Source organism: Bidens hawaiensis, unplaced genomic scaffold, assembly GCF_021521415.1.
Source record: "Bidens hawaiensis isolate Kalapana, Puna unplaced genomic scaffold, B.hawaiensis_p1.1 tig00044210_1, whole genome shotgun sequence".
Classification (NCBI taxonomy): domain Eukaryota; kingdom Viridiplantae; phylum Streptophyta; class Magnoliopsida; order Asterales; family Asteraceae; genus Bidens; species Bidens hawaiensis.
In genome coordinates, this window is record NW_027497852.1 from 22,880 (window position 1) to 44,121 (window position 21,242).

General features: G+C 34.0%; 1 protein-coding gene and 1 pseudogene across 1 annotated transcript; one reads left to right on the plus strand and one right to left on the minus strand.

Moving 5' to 3' along the window:
* Positions 1 to 13,512: 13,512 nt before the first annotated feature.
* Positions 13,513 to 17,257, minus strand: LOC143594787 (ornithine transcarbamylase, chloroplastic-like). The gene is made up of 7 exons (XM_077074015.1): positions 17,209 to 17,257; positions 16,937 to 17,015; positions 16,283 to 16,387; positions 15,856 to 16,190; positions 15,013 to 15,144; positions 14,668 to 14,943; positions 13,513 to 13,834 (listed from the first exon to the last, which is right to left on the minus strand). The coding sequence occupies exons 2-7, from the start codon at positions 17,010 to 17,012 to the stop codon at positions 13,652 to 13,654; spliced, it is 1,107 nt and encodes a 368-aa protein (XP_076930130.1). The 5' UTR covers positions 17,013 to 17,015; positions 17,209 to 17,257; the 3' UTR covers positions 13,513 to 13,651.
* An 890-nt stretch (positions 17,258 to 18,147) lies between these two features.
* Positions 18,148 to 20,686, plus strand: LOC143594786 (ATP-dependent zinc metalloprotease FTSH 12, chloroplastic-like; annotated as a pseudogene).
* Positions 20,687 to 21,242: the final 556 nt, after the last annotated feature.

Here is a 21,242-nt window from a genome sequence, read left to right on the forward strand (position 1 = left end):
CTACCGAATCAGTAACAATGGAGTTCCCATTGGCTACTTCAACGGAGAAAGGCTTAGATAACTTATTCCGAGGCTTAGCAATAATATACGCAAAATCCAAAATAAATAAAACTCATATGGCACTTGAATCAAATAACACCAAAGCAAAATGATTATTAATAAGGAACGTACCATTCACCACATCGCTGGAGCTTTGAGCTTGCTTAACATTCATCATAAGAGCACGCCCATTAGAACCTTAAGGTGCTTGAAAAACTTGATTTAATGGAGGGGCTTGGATATCAGGGGCTTGAGTTGATGCAAATGGAGGAGCCATTAGTTGAGGCACTTGAGGAACATAGGCTTACGGTGAAAAAACTTGAGGAACTTGAGGTTGATAGGCTTGAACTTGATAATCTTGAGTAGCGTAGTAAGGTGCGGGTATAACTTGGGCTTGGTGAGCATGGGTGGCATAGTAGGGTGTAGGCATAACTTGGGCTTGATGAGCATGGGGCTAAAGGCACATATTGCGGAGATGGTTAGGATCTCCACAGTTGTAGCAAGCACGGGTGGTAGGTATACTGGGTTGAGCGTATGGTGTGGTAGCGGGTCTAGGAGCAAGCGGTGAAGACCGTTGTGGGACGATTTGCGCACCCGACAACACCCGACAAGTGTTAGCAAGGTGACCGTAACGATTGCATTGGGTGCAAAGACGGCATGGGGATTGGGTAGGATAATGGCAGTTACGCTTAGCGCATAACGGGTGAAGTATGGTGTAGGATCTCTTGTTGGGGCACTTTGGTTTTGTTTAGGTTGGTGATTGGATTGGTTAATGGCAAGTTTTAATGGTTGGCTTTACTTTTTTTGTTGTTTTTGATGTAGTAGTGAGCGGTATTGTTGTTTTGAGCGGGCTTAGGTTCAGCTTTATCATTAGTTGAGGATTTGGTTTTGGTTTTGTCAGGGATAGGCTTGGAGTCCTTTCGGGACAAGTTTCCATCTGTAACATGATTGTCGGTGAGGGAAGCAGCTAGATCCATAGCCTCACCGATGGAGAGAGTGTCACGACTAACCACCGCATCACGGAAGATCGTTTGTAAGCCATGAATGTATTTTCGAATGCCGCGGAACATGGGGGTTACAATGTGAGGTACTATCAGGCTGCGTTTCTGGAAACGGCTGGAGTAGGTAGTGTTATCACCACCAATTTTCTTACGTTCCCAAAACTCGGTCTCAAGCCTTTGCAATTCATGTTCAGGGCAAAATTCTTTCTTCATGGCCTCCATGAGTTCATCCCAAGGCATGGCCACAACCAACTCGGTTCCTTGGTTAGCTTTGAAAGCATCCCACCAAGTGAGAGCTCGATCTTCGTAGAAGCTTGAGGCGAACTTAGTCCAATTAGCGTCCGGAAATTCGCAATGGATGAATACGTTCTCCATTTTCTCGAACTACTGAAGGAGTTTAGTGGCATTATCCTCACCATGGAACTGGGTAGGTTTAGCACTCAAGAAGTTCTTGAAGTCAATGTTGTTTGGAGCAACAGATGCAGCAGAACCATTCGAGTTGACGCTCTGGATCTGAATCACGATAGTAGGCATAGCAGCAGCAAATTCTTTGGTGATCCTAGCAGCCAATGGCGGTCATGAGAACCAAAACGGCGTTGATGACGACTATGGTTTCTTAGAGAAGACATTCTATGAGGAACAAATGTAAATGTTTATAAGATAATAGGTAAGTTATGTAAATGTTTATGAGTTGACGTAAATAATGTGATCAATGTGAGAAAACTATATGAGGTTTATTTAAAAGTTAAAATTTATTTAAATACGTTAACTTTACAATCAACTAACGAAACATATTTTGTGTGTTGGCCTCCCATGAGCTTTCCATGGCAGTTTAAATGGCCAAAAACTTAACGAATCATAAAAGCAATTGAGTTGGACGGCCCATGAGCGTTCCATGACATTTTAACTATACCAACTAAATAACGAATTATCAAAGCGAAAGAGTTGAACGGCCCATGAGGGTTCCGTGGCATTTTAACTGTACCAACTAAATAACGAATTAACGAGATAAAATTATGAGTAGTTCGAGCATCTCATGAACCTCCACGAATGATAATGCTCCAAAAAAAATATAAGCATTTGGAATTTTTTTCGAATTTAGACAAGAACCACTATGAATTCGATTTTTAAATAAGGAATGTAACCGTTTAGCCGGATACGTTGACTACTTAAAATAAAACAAATAACCAAGTAGCAATTAGTCATTCAATTGATACACGCACAATGATTCACAATTTGCTAACGAGTATACTATATAATATGTAAATAATTGTAGGTACGCATAAGTCCCTTAAAGATTAGAAATAGGTAAAATAAGGGGAATGACTTCTCACCTTATCAAGTGAATTAAGGAGATGATGATAAAATTTAAGATAACACGATTAAGTTCCTTGATATACGCCGACAAAGATTCCTAGTTGTAAAGATAACATAGGTTAATTATGAACGGGGAAATATTACGGATGTAGGGTAGTAGAGGTTGTAATTGAAAATATAATTAGTTTAATTATCATTGTTATTACGAATATTATATTGTTAATATCGTTATTACTATTGTTATTATTATTAGTAGTAGTATTATTGTGATGTTTGATATTTAAGTAAATATTTAATCATTGATAAATAAATAAATATTATACATATAATGTATGCATATATGTATTACCGGGAAAGTTAAACGGACGAATAATATATTTTTAGTTCGTTAAGCGGGTTGTAAAATTTTAGTATCATATTTATTACATGTGTGTATATAAAGGGTTCAAATAAAAATAAAAAGTTTCTTAAGAATGGTAAGAACCAATATATTTTTGACATGTGGCACTACAACATATGATGAAAGAACAATTTTAGGAAACTATGTTGGTTATAGTGGTGAAAGAGTAATTCTAGGAAACTATGACGGTTTTTGGTAATTTTAAATCTTAACCATTGATTAACATGATCTAATGGCTAAGATTTATTCCTAGTCTTCCTATGAAACTACTTATTTTTAGAATAGCTCGCCACTGTATGTATATATATATATATATATATATGTGTGTGTGTTACTTGTTATATATGTGTTACTTGTTAAACATTTAAGGAGGACAAAAATGGTAATTAGTCATTTTCCGAGGAGACGCTGTTAAATTAATTATCACCAGCCAAAAAGACCGGCTATGCTGTGGTTCGCGTGCGACGACGATTCATCCATGGTAATTTAATGCTTTTGTAGGTTATCAAATCATCCATACTATGACACTGAAAGCCCTAATTAGTGTTATTGAATGCATCACGTCTCTTCCTCCCATCATTTGTACTATACCAACCGCTGCTTCATACGCCTCATTTAAATCCAATCGGTATGCTTCATTCGCCTCATTCAATATGGCCGGTGCATTGCATTCATTATGCATGTGGGTTTGTGTATAATCTTCAATTTCTATCTCCGATTTTGTCTTGATTCTTGTTCGTACATATTATGTTTCTAATCTGCAGGTGTGCAGCCTACATGATATATCTCTCATTCAGATTATAGGTTATATGTTTTTTGGTGTGTGTGCTTATATTTGAATAAACTATCTTACTCGATTACAATTTACGCATCAAAATACGTTGCCTGTAATTATTGATTTGTAGTGATTCACAGAGACATGTATCAATGCAACCTTAGGATGTGGCCCTAGAGATTAGTATATCTTTAATTCGGTTTATTAATCCTCAAATTTTTTAGTATTCTTCCACCAGACACATGTAGATTAATTTTCTAAGATTAAAAGCCGCAGGTGAGGAGTCGGTCTGGTTCAACAAACCAAAGAAACTACAACAAAGTTCCAGCTCCAATCTTGATGATTAATTCATTGAGATGAGATATAGCTTTCTCAAATTTAAAAAAAAAAACAAATACTTGTAAGTGGTAATAATCTTTAATCCAAAAGTTTATTACTTTATTGCTTCAGTTTAATATATGAGAAGTTATTTTTGAATAGGGAAAACTTGTTGTGCTACAAAAACTTTCTAAAGCACAAGCCCCAAATGTGTTTTGGTTTTTAATTTATTAGTATCATAGATTAATTATTGAAGTATGTTTTAATTGTTTTGGTCGCTGACAACTGTAAGAACACTTCCTAGTGATTTTGTGTGCAAATTGAAGCTTTTGTTGTCCGTTAGGTGCTAACCTGCTTCACATTATGAGGTATATTGTACATTTAAATTGCGGGTGTTCACATATCGGTTTGAAACCATGAAACCGTCAAACTGGTCATCGCTTTTGTTTTGCGATCGGTTTTGTATTTCTTTTGTTTGTCAGTTTTAAAATTTTCACATCGTACTTGATGGTTTGTTTTACGGTTTATACCGAAAACCGGTTGTATAAAACCGGACCGAACCATAATACTTATGAAACTTGTTTAACGAGTCATAGTGCAAACTTCAGATTGTTTGCAAGAGTAATTTTGCCATAAAGAATTTGATTCCAAGTTAACCTCGAAACTGAACAAAATTGTCTTTGGCTTAGTCGAAATCTCGGGATTTTATTTCAGATTAAATTATGAAACAAGTCACATTTGGTGTTTGGGGAAATTTAGGAAATTAATTACAGATCAAAATTCTTTTGTCACTGGATCAATGTATAATGAGATGTTTCTTGTCTAGGGGTAATTTAGGAATTTTATCAAATTGTTTGTGTTAAAATTTTGACAAAAGGTTCCTCTACAGATTATAAACATGCTTTTTAGGGGATGCTTGTTTTTGGGTTATGGGTGTGCAGAAGGTTCTGTTATTTTTTTCCCTACATGGACAATTTGGGAATATAAAAGCATCCAGTTTTGGCTGCTGTTAATTCTGATGTGCTTCTTTAACCTGGGTCAAAACTGTTCACTTTTATTCTTGACAGATTTTGTATAAAGAGAATAAAAAAGATGATTATCGTACGTCTATCGCCAACTAAATTGGTGAGATTACTAATATGAAGAAGGGCCATGTTGGTTTGATTTGGGTCAAATTTGCTGAAATATTGGTGTTTTTTTGTACAGGGATTCCCGGTGACGGTGGATGTTTGTTTAGGGTTGTTGCTCATGTAGCTTGTATGAGGTCAGAAAGCCTGCTCCAAATGAGAGGCCGCAAAGAGAGTTAGCTGATGAATTACGCGTTTTGACAAACCAAATTTTATATAAAAAAATATTGTATGCAGAGGCCATCCATTTAATAAACTGTTTTAGCACACCAATCCACCTTTTATATAATGAGTTGATTGGTCAACACTTTATTTGTCCATTTCTTATCTGAATTTTAAAAATAATATATTTAATCTGATTACAAAAAAATCTTATTAAATAACTTTTTATAAGCAACTTATATGTGTTTTATATGTGTTTGGTAATTGATGGATAACAAAACGATTTACAAATTTTTTTTTATGAATTGGTTAAAAATTGATTGCCAACCATAGCACTTCCCTTGTAGTAACAAATAATCCTAATTTTTAAATAAACCAATCTAGGAGGTTATAAACAATGTAGTATGCTAACGTCTTTTAAAATTGTTGACATGTTTCCTTTTCAACCAGCTTTGATCCATAAAATCAGTATATGCATTATTATTTTTTATTAGCAGCCTTGGACTTCTATGGAGCATGTGGGTCTCGAACATATGACAAAAGTCATACATGTGTCCCCATTATATAACAAACCGAGTTGCTACATGACATAATTCATGTTGCATCCTTGTCACCAAGCGCGGTCAAAGGTTTGTCTTTAAGACATTTATTTGATTGTTACAGTTTGACTTGGTGGTGTTAAGTGTTAACGGTCTTTGTGTTTTATTGGTAAAGTTGGATTGCAATTTAGATTGTGTTGGTAATACATCAAATGCCTTTGACGTACCCCGCCGCAACGCGCGGATACTAATGCTAATATATATATATATATATATATATATATATATATATATATATATATATATATATAATTTTAAGAAACAAGGGTTCGAAAACGAGGGAAACACTAATCGGATTCGGGTTATGACGTTATTCAAGGTACTATTAGTGTAATAATAAAAAAAAAACTTATTACAATAAGATTTTAAAAAAATAAACTTCCAAAACCGGGTCTAAGGAGTTCGAACTCGCGCCCTGGCTCGTTCCAAGGTTTTACCATTCGCGCACCACCATCACGTTGGTGCGTCAACCAGTGATAAATGTTTGTTTAAAACAAACATAAACAGATCTAACATTTATCCCATATCAACTTTAAACCCTAGAAATACAAATTGGTTTAATTGCTTAATGATGGTTAGAATTGATTTGGGGTTTGTGTTAGACGATGAAAAACGATTAGATTGCAAATATCAATTACCTGAAACTGTTACGCATTAAGGTGAACGGCGAAATAAGGGTTTTGGCCCAACTTGATCACAAACAGGGTGTTAGGCTGCTTCTACGACACAATTGTTTGAGGGGTTTAGGTCACGAGGTTAAGATGAGGGTGTGGTAACGTTTAATAAATTATTTCATTATGTCTATATAGCAAACTAGGTTAAAAACCCGTGTGTTACACGGGTTGGAAAATTAAAATGTTAAAATTCATGTATTGTTTACGGTTTTTAAAAACAAAATTATCATATTTTGACTTCTTAACCAATTGTTCTAATTGTTCCTCGTCTAATTGCGCCATTTTCTTTGGTCCAAAACAAACTCCGATACATAATAGACTCATATTTCTAATCAAACATGAAGTTCATGTTTGATAATACTAATAAAAACATAAAATATATTTAAGAAACTTGCGTATGTTCGTACCATTGGTGAGCACTTTCGGTACAGGTAATCGGTACCAGTACCGAACTGGTACCAATTTGGTATCGTTGATATCGAATCGGTACCAAGTTTTGAGTTGATTATATGAGCATGAGCACACCCCCACTTCTATAGTTGATTATAATGAGCATGAGCCACTCGATAGAAATCAAAACCTTCTTTTTTATTAAGAACTTTATTATCAAAAAACTTAGATCCAATGAAACCATAAACTTGTATCTCTCACAATTTTACAGGTTTAACAATTGCAAAACTTCTATCAACGTACTCTGAGTACATATCAATTATAAGTTGTTAATTTATCAATTAACAAATACAACTATTTTAAAAAATAGTTATTTGATTAAATAATTTTGCATATCTAGTTCGTAATACCTAAATTAAATATAAATAAGTATAATTAATTCAAGTTTTCATTCATATTAACAAATTGTCTAAAATAAATAAATAATAATAATAAAAAGATGTTTGCCAGGTAATTTCTGTGTGGATAGAGAACAAATATAAAGAAACTTGGCCTCATTGATCTATCAAAAAGATGCATCTGCTATCAAATTATATTTAAGCATTCAAGTAGTTGACGATTCGGTAAATAGAACCAATCAATCCAATAACTGAAGTAAAAACAAACTAACTTATATTGCTTAATAAACGATGAACAAACGCATGCGTCCTATTCCAATCAGTTTTTGAAAAAGCCATCACATTCAAATGTGTACATACAAAAAATGGATGCAAAGAGAAAAAAAACTGGACAACGCTAAACGAAACATACAATGAATTGGCATATGGAGGCATTAATCAAATAATTAATCAGTTGCTATCATATACTTCAGTTGAAAAATACATATTTGTGGTATTATTAGTGTTTGCATACAATTGCAATAGGGATTGAGGAATGAAATTTGCATACAATCAGAAAAATACATAATGGAATAGGGATTTGGGGTATGAAAACAATACAAAAATACACGGGTTTGAAAATATACCGATTTAAAGATCTAGATTTGGTTAGCAAACAATGTTGAACAACTATTTCTATCTCATTCGGGTTTGAAACGTCTCATGTAATACAAAGATAAAGTTTTATAAGGAAAGTTTTAATTGATTTATTTTAATAAGAGTAAATAAGAATGTATAAAGATGCCACTTGGCTTAAAAATAGGTCAACTAAGTGTCATGTGGCACAAACATCATTTTTGTTTATTATAATAGTAGATTACAAGTTCATTATGTCAGTTTTGTTAAACTTTAGGAACTGAATCAATTAGTGATCTTTTTCCCTAATTGTGATGTCGGTATAACGCGTTTTAGGTAGCTAAAAGATTTAGCAAAATCAATTTTAGTTATAACCCGAGAATTGAGGTTCAAGAAACAAAAGGGGGTTACGGCAACAGAGAAGATGGTGGTGATAATATATTATTTTTTTTTCCTTTTAATCAGTCCCTGGTAATTTGAGTATGATACACATTTGGTTTAAAGTTAATTACTTCCTCTGGTTGAGTTTGATTGTATCTTTGATATAACCTTGTGCATCCGTCTAACGATTTTTGCAACCTTACATACAATTAATAATGGTCATAATTGTCAAAAGCCTTATTCCCTCCTAACGCATTGTTTAAACTCTCTAAAATGTTAATTGTTAGATTCCCCAAGGAAGATGGTTCTTATCGTTTTCAAGTGTCCACTTGTTCACATTATAAATTGCTTGCAGTTACTGTCACGTTTGCGGATCGATGCTCATCGTCACACTAACCAAATAATCGTACTTCCTTGGTTCTGGTGTTGCCAGCCCAATAAAGGTGTTTCAGTCTATACACTTTAAAATTCTTGAATAAAATGCTTCAAACGTGTCTTACGCATATTGGTGAATGAAGTTTATATTGGTTTATTTATTTCAGACATTTACTTTTCTTATCTTTTATTATATTCAAAACATATTAATGACTATATTGTTAGAGCTGTAAACGAAATGAGTCGAGCATGAAGTCAGGTTCATCTCAGGTCATTTAATACTTTACAATATTATATACTATTGTTGCACTTGAGTCAAAACTTTTATTCTTTCATAATCTTTTACCACATCATTATTAATTTTTTTTGTTACGTAATAGTTTATGTACGTTTATGTAAACCAAGGATCATATATAAAAATAAGTTAATAATTGTAAAGGGTTAATTATGTAAAAGGGTTTGTTCGGTTTTCTAAATCAAAGATCATATAAATATTGAAGTTACATTATTAATTTGGTTAATTATGATGATCAATAAAGAAAAAAAATATGAAAATGACTTTCTAAAAGTTCTAAACCGTCAAAACTTATTTTTATTTTATTTTTTTATTTTGTTTGAACGGCCAGCTAAGTAACGCCAGGTACCCCGTACACGGCCCTCATTGGCTAAAGGTAGCCCGAGCCGGCCACTAGTCCGGACGGACAGAGCCCCTAGCGGTCCACCTGTTGAGGGATTCACCGAATAAAACCCGACCCCCACGCCCGCCAAACGGCACGACAGCGAGGAACCGGTAAAACCGGGTGAGATCAGGACTCGAACCCTGGCAAGCCAGGGTCATCCCTCATATCTCCCATATAAGTTGGTGGTAGTGAGGTTTGATCCCCCTACCTCTCATTTGTAAAGTGAGTGCTTTACCATTGAACCACAACCAACTATTCGTGCGATTATGTATGCCGGTGGTCGAGGTACGATCAACGCATACCACTGCTATGATTGCTTTCTTTCACGTTCGAGAGAAGTATGGTGGTGGCGGCGGAAGTAAGACGATTATGACTGTTGTCGGATTCAATTTTGGAATCCCAGGCGATGGCGATGTTGTCGGGATACATTTTGAAATCCTAGGCGATGGCGATGATGGAGTCTCTACTGTAGATTTAGATGGTGATGCTGGATGTATAAATTTGACGAATTTCTTATTTGAATCTGAATGACGGTGAACTGTTTTCTCATGCTTGATTATTTATAGTATAACATCTTACCATGTTCATTTATCTTTGATTTGGTGCAGTATCTATAAGTTGAGAGCTGCATTGAAACATTGTGCAAGCAATTTGTGAGCTGATTTAGGAAAGTGTATGATCTTTTGGAGTTGTTTCCCGCTTCTACAACTTACTAACTCTGCAAACTGTAAGGTAACTTCATCACTTTTTAACTTGAAAAACTGGCGATGGTGTCGTGGTTTCGTGAGAAAAGTCAAATTACTTAATTAAATTTCCATTTTGGGACAAGCAGAAGAGTACACGACAATTTGATTTACATCGTATGATTATGCCAATCAGCCAAAGTAAACCGGTTTTCTATTAACATATAACTTATAAGTTAGGAATACGAAATACTAACTACGTATAAAATTCATAGTGTTGAAACATATAACAAATTTAATCTTGATCGAGAACATTTTCAAATGATTTTAGGGGGCTCGGTATCACTTTCTGCAATAACCTACCAAGAAAAGAATAAATATCAAAACGAGTATCAAAACTATTCTTGGCATATCCCAGTATATACTCATTTTCATGCATTCATCAACTCTTCATTATTTTTGTCTTTCCAAATTGTATAAGGACACTAGCATAAAAGCATTATTTGAGTATATTTTTTATTCAATGTGAAACAAATGAAGAGAGATGAAGGATAGGGGACAAATATTTGGAGTATATGTTAATAGAACATGTTAATACTTGGTAGTCTATAAATAGTTGTAACGGGTATGAGTTCTATCAACTAAGTGCCTTTAATGGTTGTTGAAGTATATTAATGCATTACTGGGTAATTACTCCTCTGGCAGTTAATAATTCGTTTGTTAAAACTCTAATCACCAAGGGAGATTTGTCCCGCAATTCATCAATTATACATATTCGGACATTTCTAGCTTCTATGTAAATGATTTACCAATGGATGATGTTCCAAGTCAGCGGACAACAATGACCAGATGCTCTACAAAGTTTTAGGTATTCATGTTTACAATATAATTGTAATTGTGTAGGAATACACATGTTTTTCTTTCATTTACTTAAAACTCAATGATATGCATGTTTAATGCGAATGGTGTTTTGGTATTTGTAGAACTTTTTGGTTCTGTCTAACCTAAGGATATATCTTTCTTTGAAACATCGTTAGTTGCTTTGATGTTATGGTATTATACTAGGTTAGAGCATGTGCTTCACACAGATAGAAAATATAACATAAATAAAAACATTATTATATGTAATACGTAATTTTAATTATTTCATATAATAATTTTTATTTATGACTTTTTTTTTTGTTAAGTTTTTGATATATTATGCACTATAATTTTAAGTTGAAAACCAAATATTGGTGTTTGATTTATTTAAAATAAAACATCCATACCGATATTGTTATATTAAATATGGTGTATATAAAAATGATATTTATAACAAAATGTTGTCACATATCTAAAAACTAAATTTACAAAGACTACGATTTGTTGTGAAAGAAAAATAAATAAAAATATATTATAATTTAAAATAATAAAGAGAAACGACGAACAATTTTAAATGGTTGTGTTAAAAAAATATGAGAAGACAATGTAATGTTGTGAATTATGAAAATGTTAACAATTAAATATAGTTTTGGTTGTATACTTGAAGAGAAATCACATTTATATATGTTAAGTTAATAAATCAAACACAATTACCACTTTATTGGAGTTGGTAAGCACATTTGGTTTGAAACCTAAGGTCTTAGGTTTGAAACTTGTATCACAAAATAATTTATTTTTCAAAATTTTATAAAGCCTTATGGGTCATGGGTGCCTAGTTAAATGTCATGTGGACAACATTGTGTTGCTTTAATAGATTAGTTAGATGTTCTAACAAATTTTACTTGTCTTCAAGTCTTTTGTTGATAGTCTAAGGGTGTCAATCGTGTCTGGTTAATAAGTTGGCGGGTGGCATGTTAGGATTTTTCAACCCTAACCCGAACCATATATTTATTCATGGCATGTCGACCCAATTAAATTTGTGTTGTGCTTGGGTCAACCCATTTTATATTTATTTACGAATATGAGTAATATATGGCCACTTAGTAACAATTAAAACAATTAATTACTCCAATTCATATAATACATTTTTATCAATTATGATATATTTAATTGTTTTTGTGTTTTTTCTCTCATTGTCAATTATCAAAGTTAGGTTTTACGTATTTAGCTCGCGATTAGCATAAGCGAATGAGAATATTTGGCGAATAAACAATTAAATTAATAAAATACAAATGTTGGAAGTGAAGAGTGGTTAAAAAAGGTTAAAAAGAAATTTAATTTTACTTTTAAAAGTTAATAGTTATATGAAAAAATAAAAATCAAAATATTTAACTTTTAAGCTTAACACTTGTCATCTCAAAAATCAAAATATTAGCGTCTCTAAAACTCTTAACGGGTTAACATGTCAACCCATTTTTTGACGGGTCCTGCTCGGGATGACCTATTTTTTAAATAGATCGTGTTCGGGTTGACCTGATAAGGAAAATAGGTAGCCGGCCCAAAACCTGCTTTTTTTTCTTTTTTTTTTGTGTCAGTTTTTCGGGTAGCATTTAGAATTGGCATCCCTAATTGATACAGTCAAGGTGGCACAAATAGCTTTGAAGATTTTGTTTATATCCACAAAGTAGTTGAAAACATTTATGAGAATCTTGTATGAAATGTTAGAACTAAATAATGAGAGCAAAATCCATATAGTTGGATCAGTAATGAGGAGAATGCAATATGCAATAGTGGTGGAGCAGAGTAATCATAAAGTGAGAGCATTAATGTTACTGATGTAATATCACAAGGACTAAACTTGTAATAATTAGAAAGTGTGATAGTCAGAAGACCAATATTGTAACAGTGAGAACACACATGTACTTGATTGTAAGTAGTTAGTTAGGTAGTTGAGGGTATTGTACAAATAACCGGTTAACAGAACTAATAAGATAGTTTGGTTGATCGAACTTCTACTCTCTGTTTTGTTTCTATCATATCAAGTGGTATCAAAGCTTCCGATCATCAGAAGTTCTTGATTTCAACCCTAATTCACCCAACTCGATCCAATTCCGTTCATGATTCATTGAATTCCGCCCAATTAATTCCCTCCTTTCATTTGATTTATTGAAATTGATCTCTCGTTTGATCAATTTCATCTCTAAAACCCTGACTTTTTGTTCGATTTCATTTCAATTCTTGTAATTGGTCACTGTTCAACAAATTCACCACCCAGTTATGTAATGATGGCAATTCGTAAACAATCCATAGAACGATTAGCTGATCATTGAAGTAATTTGGTGAAGGTTTGAATTCAAGATCGATCTTAAAGTGTTTAAACTCACAGGGATATAATGGAAAACCATATTTCTTTCTCCCAATTCAACTTGCACCTGGGTATTTGATCGTTGAACGCCAGACGTGTTTGGATCTTTCCGCAGGTAACACAAGCAATGAGATTGAGAGAATGAGCGGCGAGAATCAAGTATTGGAAGAGGTGTTGAATAAAGTGAATCTTTTATTGTATACTCAAAACGACAATGGTGCAACAAAAACAAGGAGAAAAAAACACTAAAACCAGTACATATCTAAAACCAATAAATATCATGATCAGGATATCCGAAAATTAAAAAAAAAAAATTATTACCAGTAAAGCTCCCATTATGATTTTATTCAACTAAAACCATCTCCGAAAATCATAAGATCAAGATCTCACATCTCAAAAGTCAAATGCAGTCAAACCCAACAACCAAACTCGGGTCAATCAACTTCAAATGCAAAACATACAGACTACAACTCGAGATCTACAAGCATCATTTAAAGACCAAGTGAATGCAACATGACTGCATTTTGTGCATGCATTCGGTTCTCAGCTTGTGGAAACACAATAGAGTTAGGAGCTTCAATAACTCCATTAGTAACCTCAACCCCCCGTTCTGCGGGTAAACAGTGCATGAAGTAAGCTTGTGGTCCCGCTATCTTCATAAGCTCTTCATCCACCTACGAAAACAAAACAATTAATCAAATTTAAAAAGTTGAGAAAATTGCACAAATGGTCCCTGTGGTTTGACCATAATGCAAGTTTGGTCTCCATATTTTAAAAAGGAGACCCTTACAAATATTAAAAATATCATGTATACCCATGCAAAACTAAAAATATCATATATGTCCTTGCAAAGTTATTAATATATCATATATACCCATTCCATTAAAAAAATTTAAAAACATGACCATATTACTCTAGTTCGATTAGATGCGATAAAAGGTTTATAATGTATAGACCATTCTATGCGATAAATCTTCGAATGGTTTGCAATTTTGAAGAAGTGACGAGAGACGATTTGGTTGCCGTTAAAGGTGAGAAAAGTCGATTAAAATTAAAACAATAGCATAGGGTAAAAATACATTATGTAATGGGAAGGGGTAGAATGGTCTATTCGTTAAAAACGAGCATGTATGAAAGTTAAATTTTTTGAAAAATAACGATAAAATGCTCATCTATTAAATTATTATTAATGAATAAGGGCATATATGTTAGTTACTTTGTAAGGGCATATATGATATTTCAAGTTTTGCTTGGGTATATATGATATTTATGTTGTTTGTAAGGGTATATATGAAAATAATCCTTTTGAAAATTTCAAACGCAGTCTAAATATTTGTGAGGGTTGCCCGTTTAGTGGGGAGTACAAGTAGAACCGTCTCACAAAGGTTTGGCATAAGTTTGCAATTTTTTAAATTTGAGACCAAACTTGCAATTTGGTTAATTGGTTAAACCACATAGACCTTTTGTGCAATTTTCTCAAAAAACACATAAAAACTTTGAACGTTACCTGAAATCCTTGAAAAACCTTGCGCCGATGCTCAGCCTCTTCTTTCTGGCCCATACTGGCCCAAACATCCGAGTACACAACATCTGCGCCTTTAACTGCTTCTTTTGGATCATGAGTGATCTCAATTTTACTCACCCCGGCCCGCTGGGCCGTTTCAACCGTCTTTGGATCAGGCTCAAAACCTTTGGGACACGCGCATACAAAATGGAAGGGTATAACAGCAGCCAGCAACAGCCATGAATGTACTATGTTGTTTCCATCTCCAACATAGACCACCTGAGTTTTAATGATCGTGTTTAAGTACTACATGAGATAACCAGGGCAAATAAGTAAATAATTCGATACCTTGGTTCCCTCAATTTGACCAATGTGTTCAATCATTGTGAGTGCATCAGCCATAATTTGACAAGGATGGTTATAGTCGGTCAAACCATTGACTACAGGAACGCTTGCGTAATTAGCCAGATCCAAAAGGTCCTACAATAACACCACGATGATCGTGTCAACAGACTAATAACAGAGTTGATACACATTATATTTAATCCTTAAGAGACAAACACGTAAAAACATTGTTTCCATGGTTGGAAAGGAATTCAAACACAGAGAAGGTCCGGTAAGCTAAGTCATCTTACCGTTACCCGGTTGAACCGGCCGGTTAAAGATCAGACCGGTGAACCAAACCGAGTGGTCAACCAGATTTTCATTTTTTTTAATCACACTTTGTTCCTTCAAAAACTCATTTTGTGATTCATTTATTACCCAAGACTTCATATTTTATTTATTTATGTCTTCATAATTAATTTAAATTGTAAACTCACACCAAAACATAAATTATTTTTGTATTTTAATTTGAAATATATCAAAATACAGTTCTAAATTTTATATATTGACGACGCCATTCGCTTCTTAAATTAGTCCGATCAGCGAACCAGTAAGGGACCAGTTCGTTGCAAGTCCAATTCAGAAAAATTGCAATAACGAGATAATACCTCATAAAGTATTTCACTAAAAACAATTATTATTATCGAGTCATCGACACACTTCGCTTTTGTAACCATATTTAAAAGGTTAAACTTTTTAACCTATCAAAAAATGACACACAACGAATTTTGAATCATCCCAACCCGACTCGTTTTTTAGGTGTAAAAATTGCTCCTTATTACCAGAAACCGTTATCACTAAGCTAACCTGATGAGCAAAAAGCCGTGCCATGATGATGTCATTGTAGCGAGATAAAACACGAGCAACATCGCGGGTTTCTTCTCGCTTACCCATTTCAATATCTTTTGGGCCCAAATAGATAGCATGACCACCGAGTAAAAAAAAGCCCGTTTCAAAGGAAACCCGAGTTCTCATTGAAGGCTTTGCAAAGATCATAGCCATTGTTTTCCCTTTAAATGGAAGATATGTTCTCTCTCCTGATTTTAACAATGACTTCACCTCTTTGGCTCGGTCCAAGATCTTTAATATTGTCCCCTTGTCAAAATTGTTAATGTGTAAGAAGTCCTTTAACCCTGTCTTCTCTAGAAAATGATGAAAACTGTTTAATAAGATTTTGTAGTTATCAAAATATATATTTTAATAATTTTTCCCTTAATTGGCATACACTGTATACCTTCAACAGGAGACATTAACGCAGATTTGATGTGTGAAACCTTAGTTGTCAGTTTGACTGGTCTGTTGACTTTCAGCTTGTTAATCTTGACTCCACGAACAAAATCTGTAGCACAGTCAATTTAATAAATCGAACAAACAGTCAGAAAACAATATCAATTCAATCGTTAATCTGAAAAATATGGACAAGTGCATACTGTAAATATGCATACTCCATCTTACGTGATACCACATAATTGGCAATGTGGCAAATGTACTAGACAAACACCATTCTTTTTTGAATAATCATAACCGCCAATAACTTGTTTTGTTAGTTGTTACAAATCGGTAAAGCATTATGCTTTTCAAGATGTTATGTAAAATATTATAATACACTCACACACATGGGTAGAATAAGGTTTAACTTTCATAATAAATTGGCTCAAAATTTCTTATTGAACTTTTGAATTTCAGTCAAAGTTGTTATATTGTTAAGAAAGAGAAAACAAGAAGCTTGTTAAGATGCAACTGTATATTTTACATACTTTCACAGAATGCAAAGCAGAAATGCAGTGCATTCAATTTAACTTAGGTAAACATATTCGAATGAAGATTATGTTAAAGACGAAGGCAATGGATAAGAAAAAAAAAATGAGTAAACGGAATAGAGGATAACCTTTGCTGATAATGTCCAAATTCAAGGATGAGATAGTGGTCCTATGAATCTGTTCTAGCCCCAAATTTGCTGCCATTTTCTGAAAACAGTATGATGAATATATTACACAAAAAACAAACCAGATAAGTTTAGAGACAAAGAAAGAAAGAAAGAAGTTGTTGGATGAAGGCAACCCGACCCGAATAACTATTAACAAATAACTAAAACACAGAGATGGTGTTAATAACACCTCAAAACAAAAGCCATGAGGATAGATATAGATAGAGGCATACTTGAATTCGATGGATTGTATTCTGACGGTGAAGGCAGCGAGTGATGAATGAATTATAAAGTATTACCACCGGCGCGCAGCCAGAGCGAGCTAGTTTGAATGATTCAAGGAGTTTCGTGATTGTGATATTTGAATTAGGGTTTCTCACAAGATATGCGTAATGGTGAACAAGGGGATTTTTTTTTAGGATACAAGAAACATTAAATACAGTCACTCGTCGTACAATAATGTTTAGTGAATTTTAGGTAAAAGATAATTATAAATATTAAATGTTTAAAAAAAATATAGAATAAATATTAAATTAACAAATTTTAAACATAAATTTTAAGAATGATAACTATTATTTTACTACTATAAATTTGTTAAAAATAATGAGGTTTAATGTAAGAATGACAAGTGGCAAACTTGTAGCCTTTTGTTAGAGAGTATAGATATAAATTATATATATAAACTAATAATAATACTTAAATAATGATTATTTAATCATCAACCAAGCCCCAACAAAACTGTAACATCCTACTTTTGGTTAAATAATAAAATTAATTTCATCTATTTTATAGTGGGTCGTTACCGGGTTAGATTAAGGGGGTGTTTGGTAGAGGGAATTGAGGGGTGAGAAATGGAATTGGAAAGAATTCTCTTGTTTGTTTATGAAAGAAAGAGGTGAGAAATGGAAATAAACCATTTCCATTTCTCTGATTTTGTTTCTCTAAAAAAAGCTGAGAATTGGAGAGAATTGGGTTTCATTTCTCCCATTTTCCTCCTTTTCATTTCTCCCATTTTCCTCCTTCAGCAAGGATAGCACCACAACCCAATTGCCTCCTGTTAATCGTTATCTCGACAGTCACTCACCAATCGGTTGCAACATTCACCTATTCCTTCAATAACCTACTGTCTTCACTCTCGGAGGCTACAATGGCTTAGGGTTCTTCATATCCCACCTGCAACTAACAAATGGATCTCAAATTAGACCTCAAACCCACAAGACAAGGGTTCATCTTGTTAAATCAAACCCACCCAAATCTTGTCTTTTTACCACTTCATCGTTACAATCGAATCAAATCAAGAAAACCCATTTTCCGTGTTTCAGCTTCCGTGAACCCAGATGGGTCGGAACCCGGGTCGGCTTGGACCCGGTTCTCGCAGTCGATTCGTCGCAATTCAGAGGGTTTGGTTAATTATTTAGGGGATTCGTTGAAGAAAGAAACTGGGGTTGATTTGAAAGATGCAAGTTCTAAGGTTTATGGGTTTATGGGTGAGTTTCAAGATTCTGTATTGAAGTCTCAAGCTGAATTCAAGAATTGGAATGAATGGGAGCGTTGGAAGGTAGTTGTAATCCTAAATTGTGCTTAAACAGTGTTGTAGAAATCGCTAGGCGCTAGTCGGGCGGTGGGATAGGGACTAGTGATTAATCAGGATTAATAGATATTAGTCAAGATTGATCGGATTGGAATATATATTTAAATTTGTGTAAAATTTTCAATTTTGACCGATTTTGGATAAATGGGGATTAATCGGCGCCTAGTCGGGGTATTTATAACATTGTGCTTAAATGAGTTTATTGGTGTTCGGGGTTACCCACATTTGGGAAATATGTTGTCTTTTTGCAGGATGTTAATAATTGGGATCCCACAAGAGTAGGTGCGTTGGCAATTTATCTGTTGGTGACGGTTGTTTCGTGTCAAAGGATATTCGTGGCGGTTCGAGCTCCGTTTATTAATAGACAGATATAAGAAATCTTGTCAATGAAGCTGGAATAATGGCTGTAAGTGTTACTTTTTATATAATTTACTTAATATTGTTCATATGAATTAATTGGTTAAATGATAAAATTTATGAAGGTGAGAAAAGGACATACAAAAATATACCAGCAAGATATTGTTGATGTGTTAGATAAGCAGTTGCTTGAGGGAATGGGTGTGCTTTTGACAGAGGAAGAGCAACAAAAATGTGAAGAAAGAGTATGCCCTTTTTGCCCTCTTGACATTTGAGAATCTTACATCTTTGTAAGGGTAGTATAGTCATTAATCATGTTGTTAAAACGTGAAAGGTATCTATTGAAAAGAAGAGGCTGTTGGCAGTACATGAAGCCGGTCATATTTTGTTAGCACATTTATTTCCTCGATACGATTGGCACGCGTTTTCTCAGTTATTACCCGGTGGTAAGGTATGGTTATAATATCGGAATTTTGACTTTTAAAGTGTTCGTTTAAATTTTATATTTTTATGTTTGTTAATATCTAACATATTTGAGCAGGAAACTGCAATATCAGTTTTTTACCCTAGAGAAGATATGGTGGACCAAGGTTACACAACATTTGGGTACATGATGATGCAAATGGTGGTTGCACATGGTGGACGATGTGCCGAACGTGTTGTTTATGGTGATGATATAACGGATGGTGGAGCTGATGATCTAGAAAAGATCACAAAGGTGTATATGTTTTCACTTGTTTTATTTTGCTTTCAAATTAATAATCACATTGGTTTTAACATGTGATTGATTATTATCTGTTAGATTGCTCGAGAAATGGTGATAAGCCCTAGAAATGCAAGATTAGCGTATGCAACATTGACACACCGAGTCGGATTGGCCAATAGAGCAGATAGTACTGATGGAGAACTTATAAAATATAGGGTATATAATATTTAATTATTTATCATCGCCTTTAATCCATTTTTATCGTTGATTAATTCATCTGCTTTGGAATTATATTTCAGTGGGATGACCCGCATGTAATTCCTGCTGATATGACAGTAGAAGTTTCAGAGCTCTTCACTCGTGAATTGACAAGAGTACGCATAACTTTTTATTTAATATAATTCGTTAATATACTCGACTTATATTTGTTACCTAATGTTATTCTGATGTGGGTTCCAGTTTATCGAAGAGACTGAAGAGCTTGCAATGAAGGGATTGATGGATAATAGGCACATACTGGATTTGATTACAAATGAACTACTAAAGAACTCAAGAATTACCGGGCTGGTAAGTTTTACATGTTACATTTTACATATCATTAACAGATTAGTTGAAATTAGGTCATGTTTACATTTTAAAGTTTGATTGGATGATTTCAGGAAGTTAAAGATAAGATAAGCGGATTATCCCCACAGATGTTTGAAGATTTCGTTAAGCCCTTCTAAATAAATCCAGATGACGTACGTGTTATATATTTTTAAGTTAAAATATTAATAATATCAATTCAGTAGTTTGTGAAATGTAGTTGACGGGTTTGGTTTGTTTGTTTTTACAGGAAGGACCGATACCTCACAATGACCGTTTGAGATACCAACCACTCGATGTTTACCCTGCACCTCTTCATAGATGTTGACCAACAAAAAGTCAAATTTGTATCACCAAAGGAACATGCTTTTCTATTTTTTGTTTTCTTATATTTATTGTATTTTTGACCGATAAACAGCTAGAATGATCACAAATGTTTTCAAGAAAATTACATCAATACCAAAAGTTGTTATCACCAAATATGCATATTAATCAGATTTCCGGTAGGCTAGATTTTGCTAGAAGGTACCCCGGTGGGTGCAGCTCGAGAACGTTTTTCCACAATTCTAGAAAGCGTTTTCACTTCCTCTTTTCGCCCTGGTCTCGGCTTTTATTTCATCTGACCCGAGTTTTCTCATGCCAGCAGTGTCATTTATCGGCCCAGGCGCAATCCCGTTGACTCGTATGTCATAATCAGTACCCCATTCCAATGCCAGATTCCTTGTAATAGCATCTACTGCAGCCTATAATATTACACATTAAAGAAACATACATACATGAATGTATATAAACATAATGTTTACTTAAATTTAGAATCTTTTTGTATAACCTTAGCAGCAGCTACATGAATTTGGTACCAACCAGCTGTGTAATGCAGAGTAGCACTGATATTCAATATTATTCCACCACTCTCATCTGAGCTTCTTCCAGGTCCTCCTTTCTTCAGATACTTGACTGCTTCATGGCACATAGTAAACGTACCTATTGTTCAGGTAATGTCACCACCACTCTCATCTGACTGTTTTTTA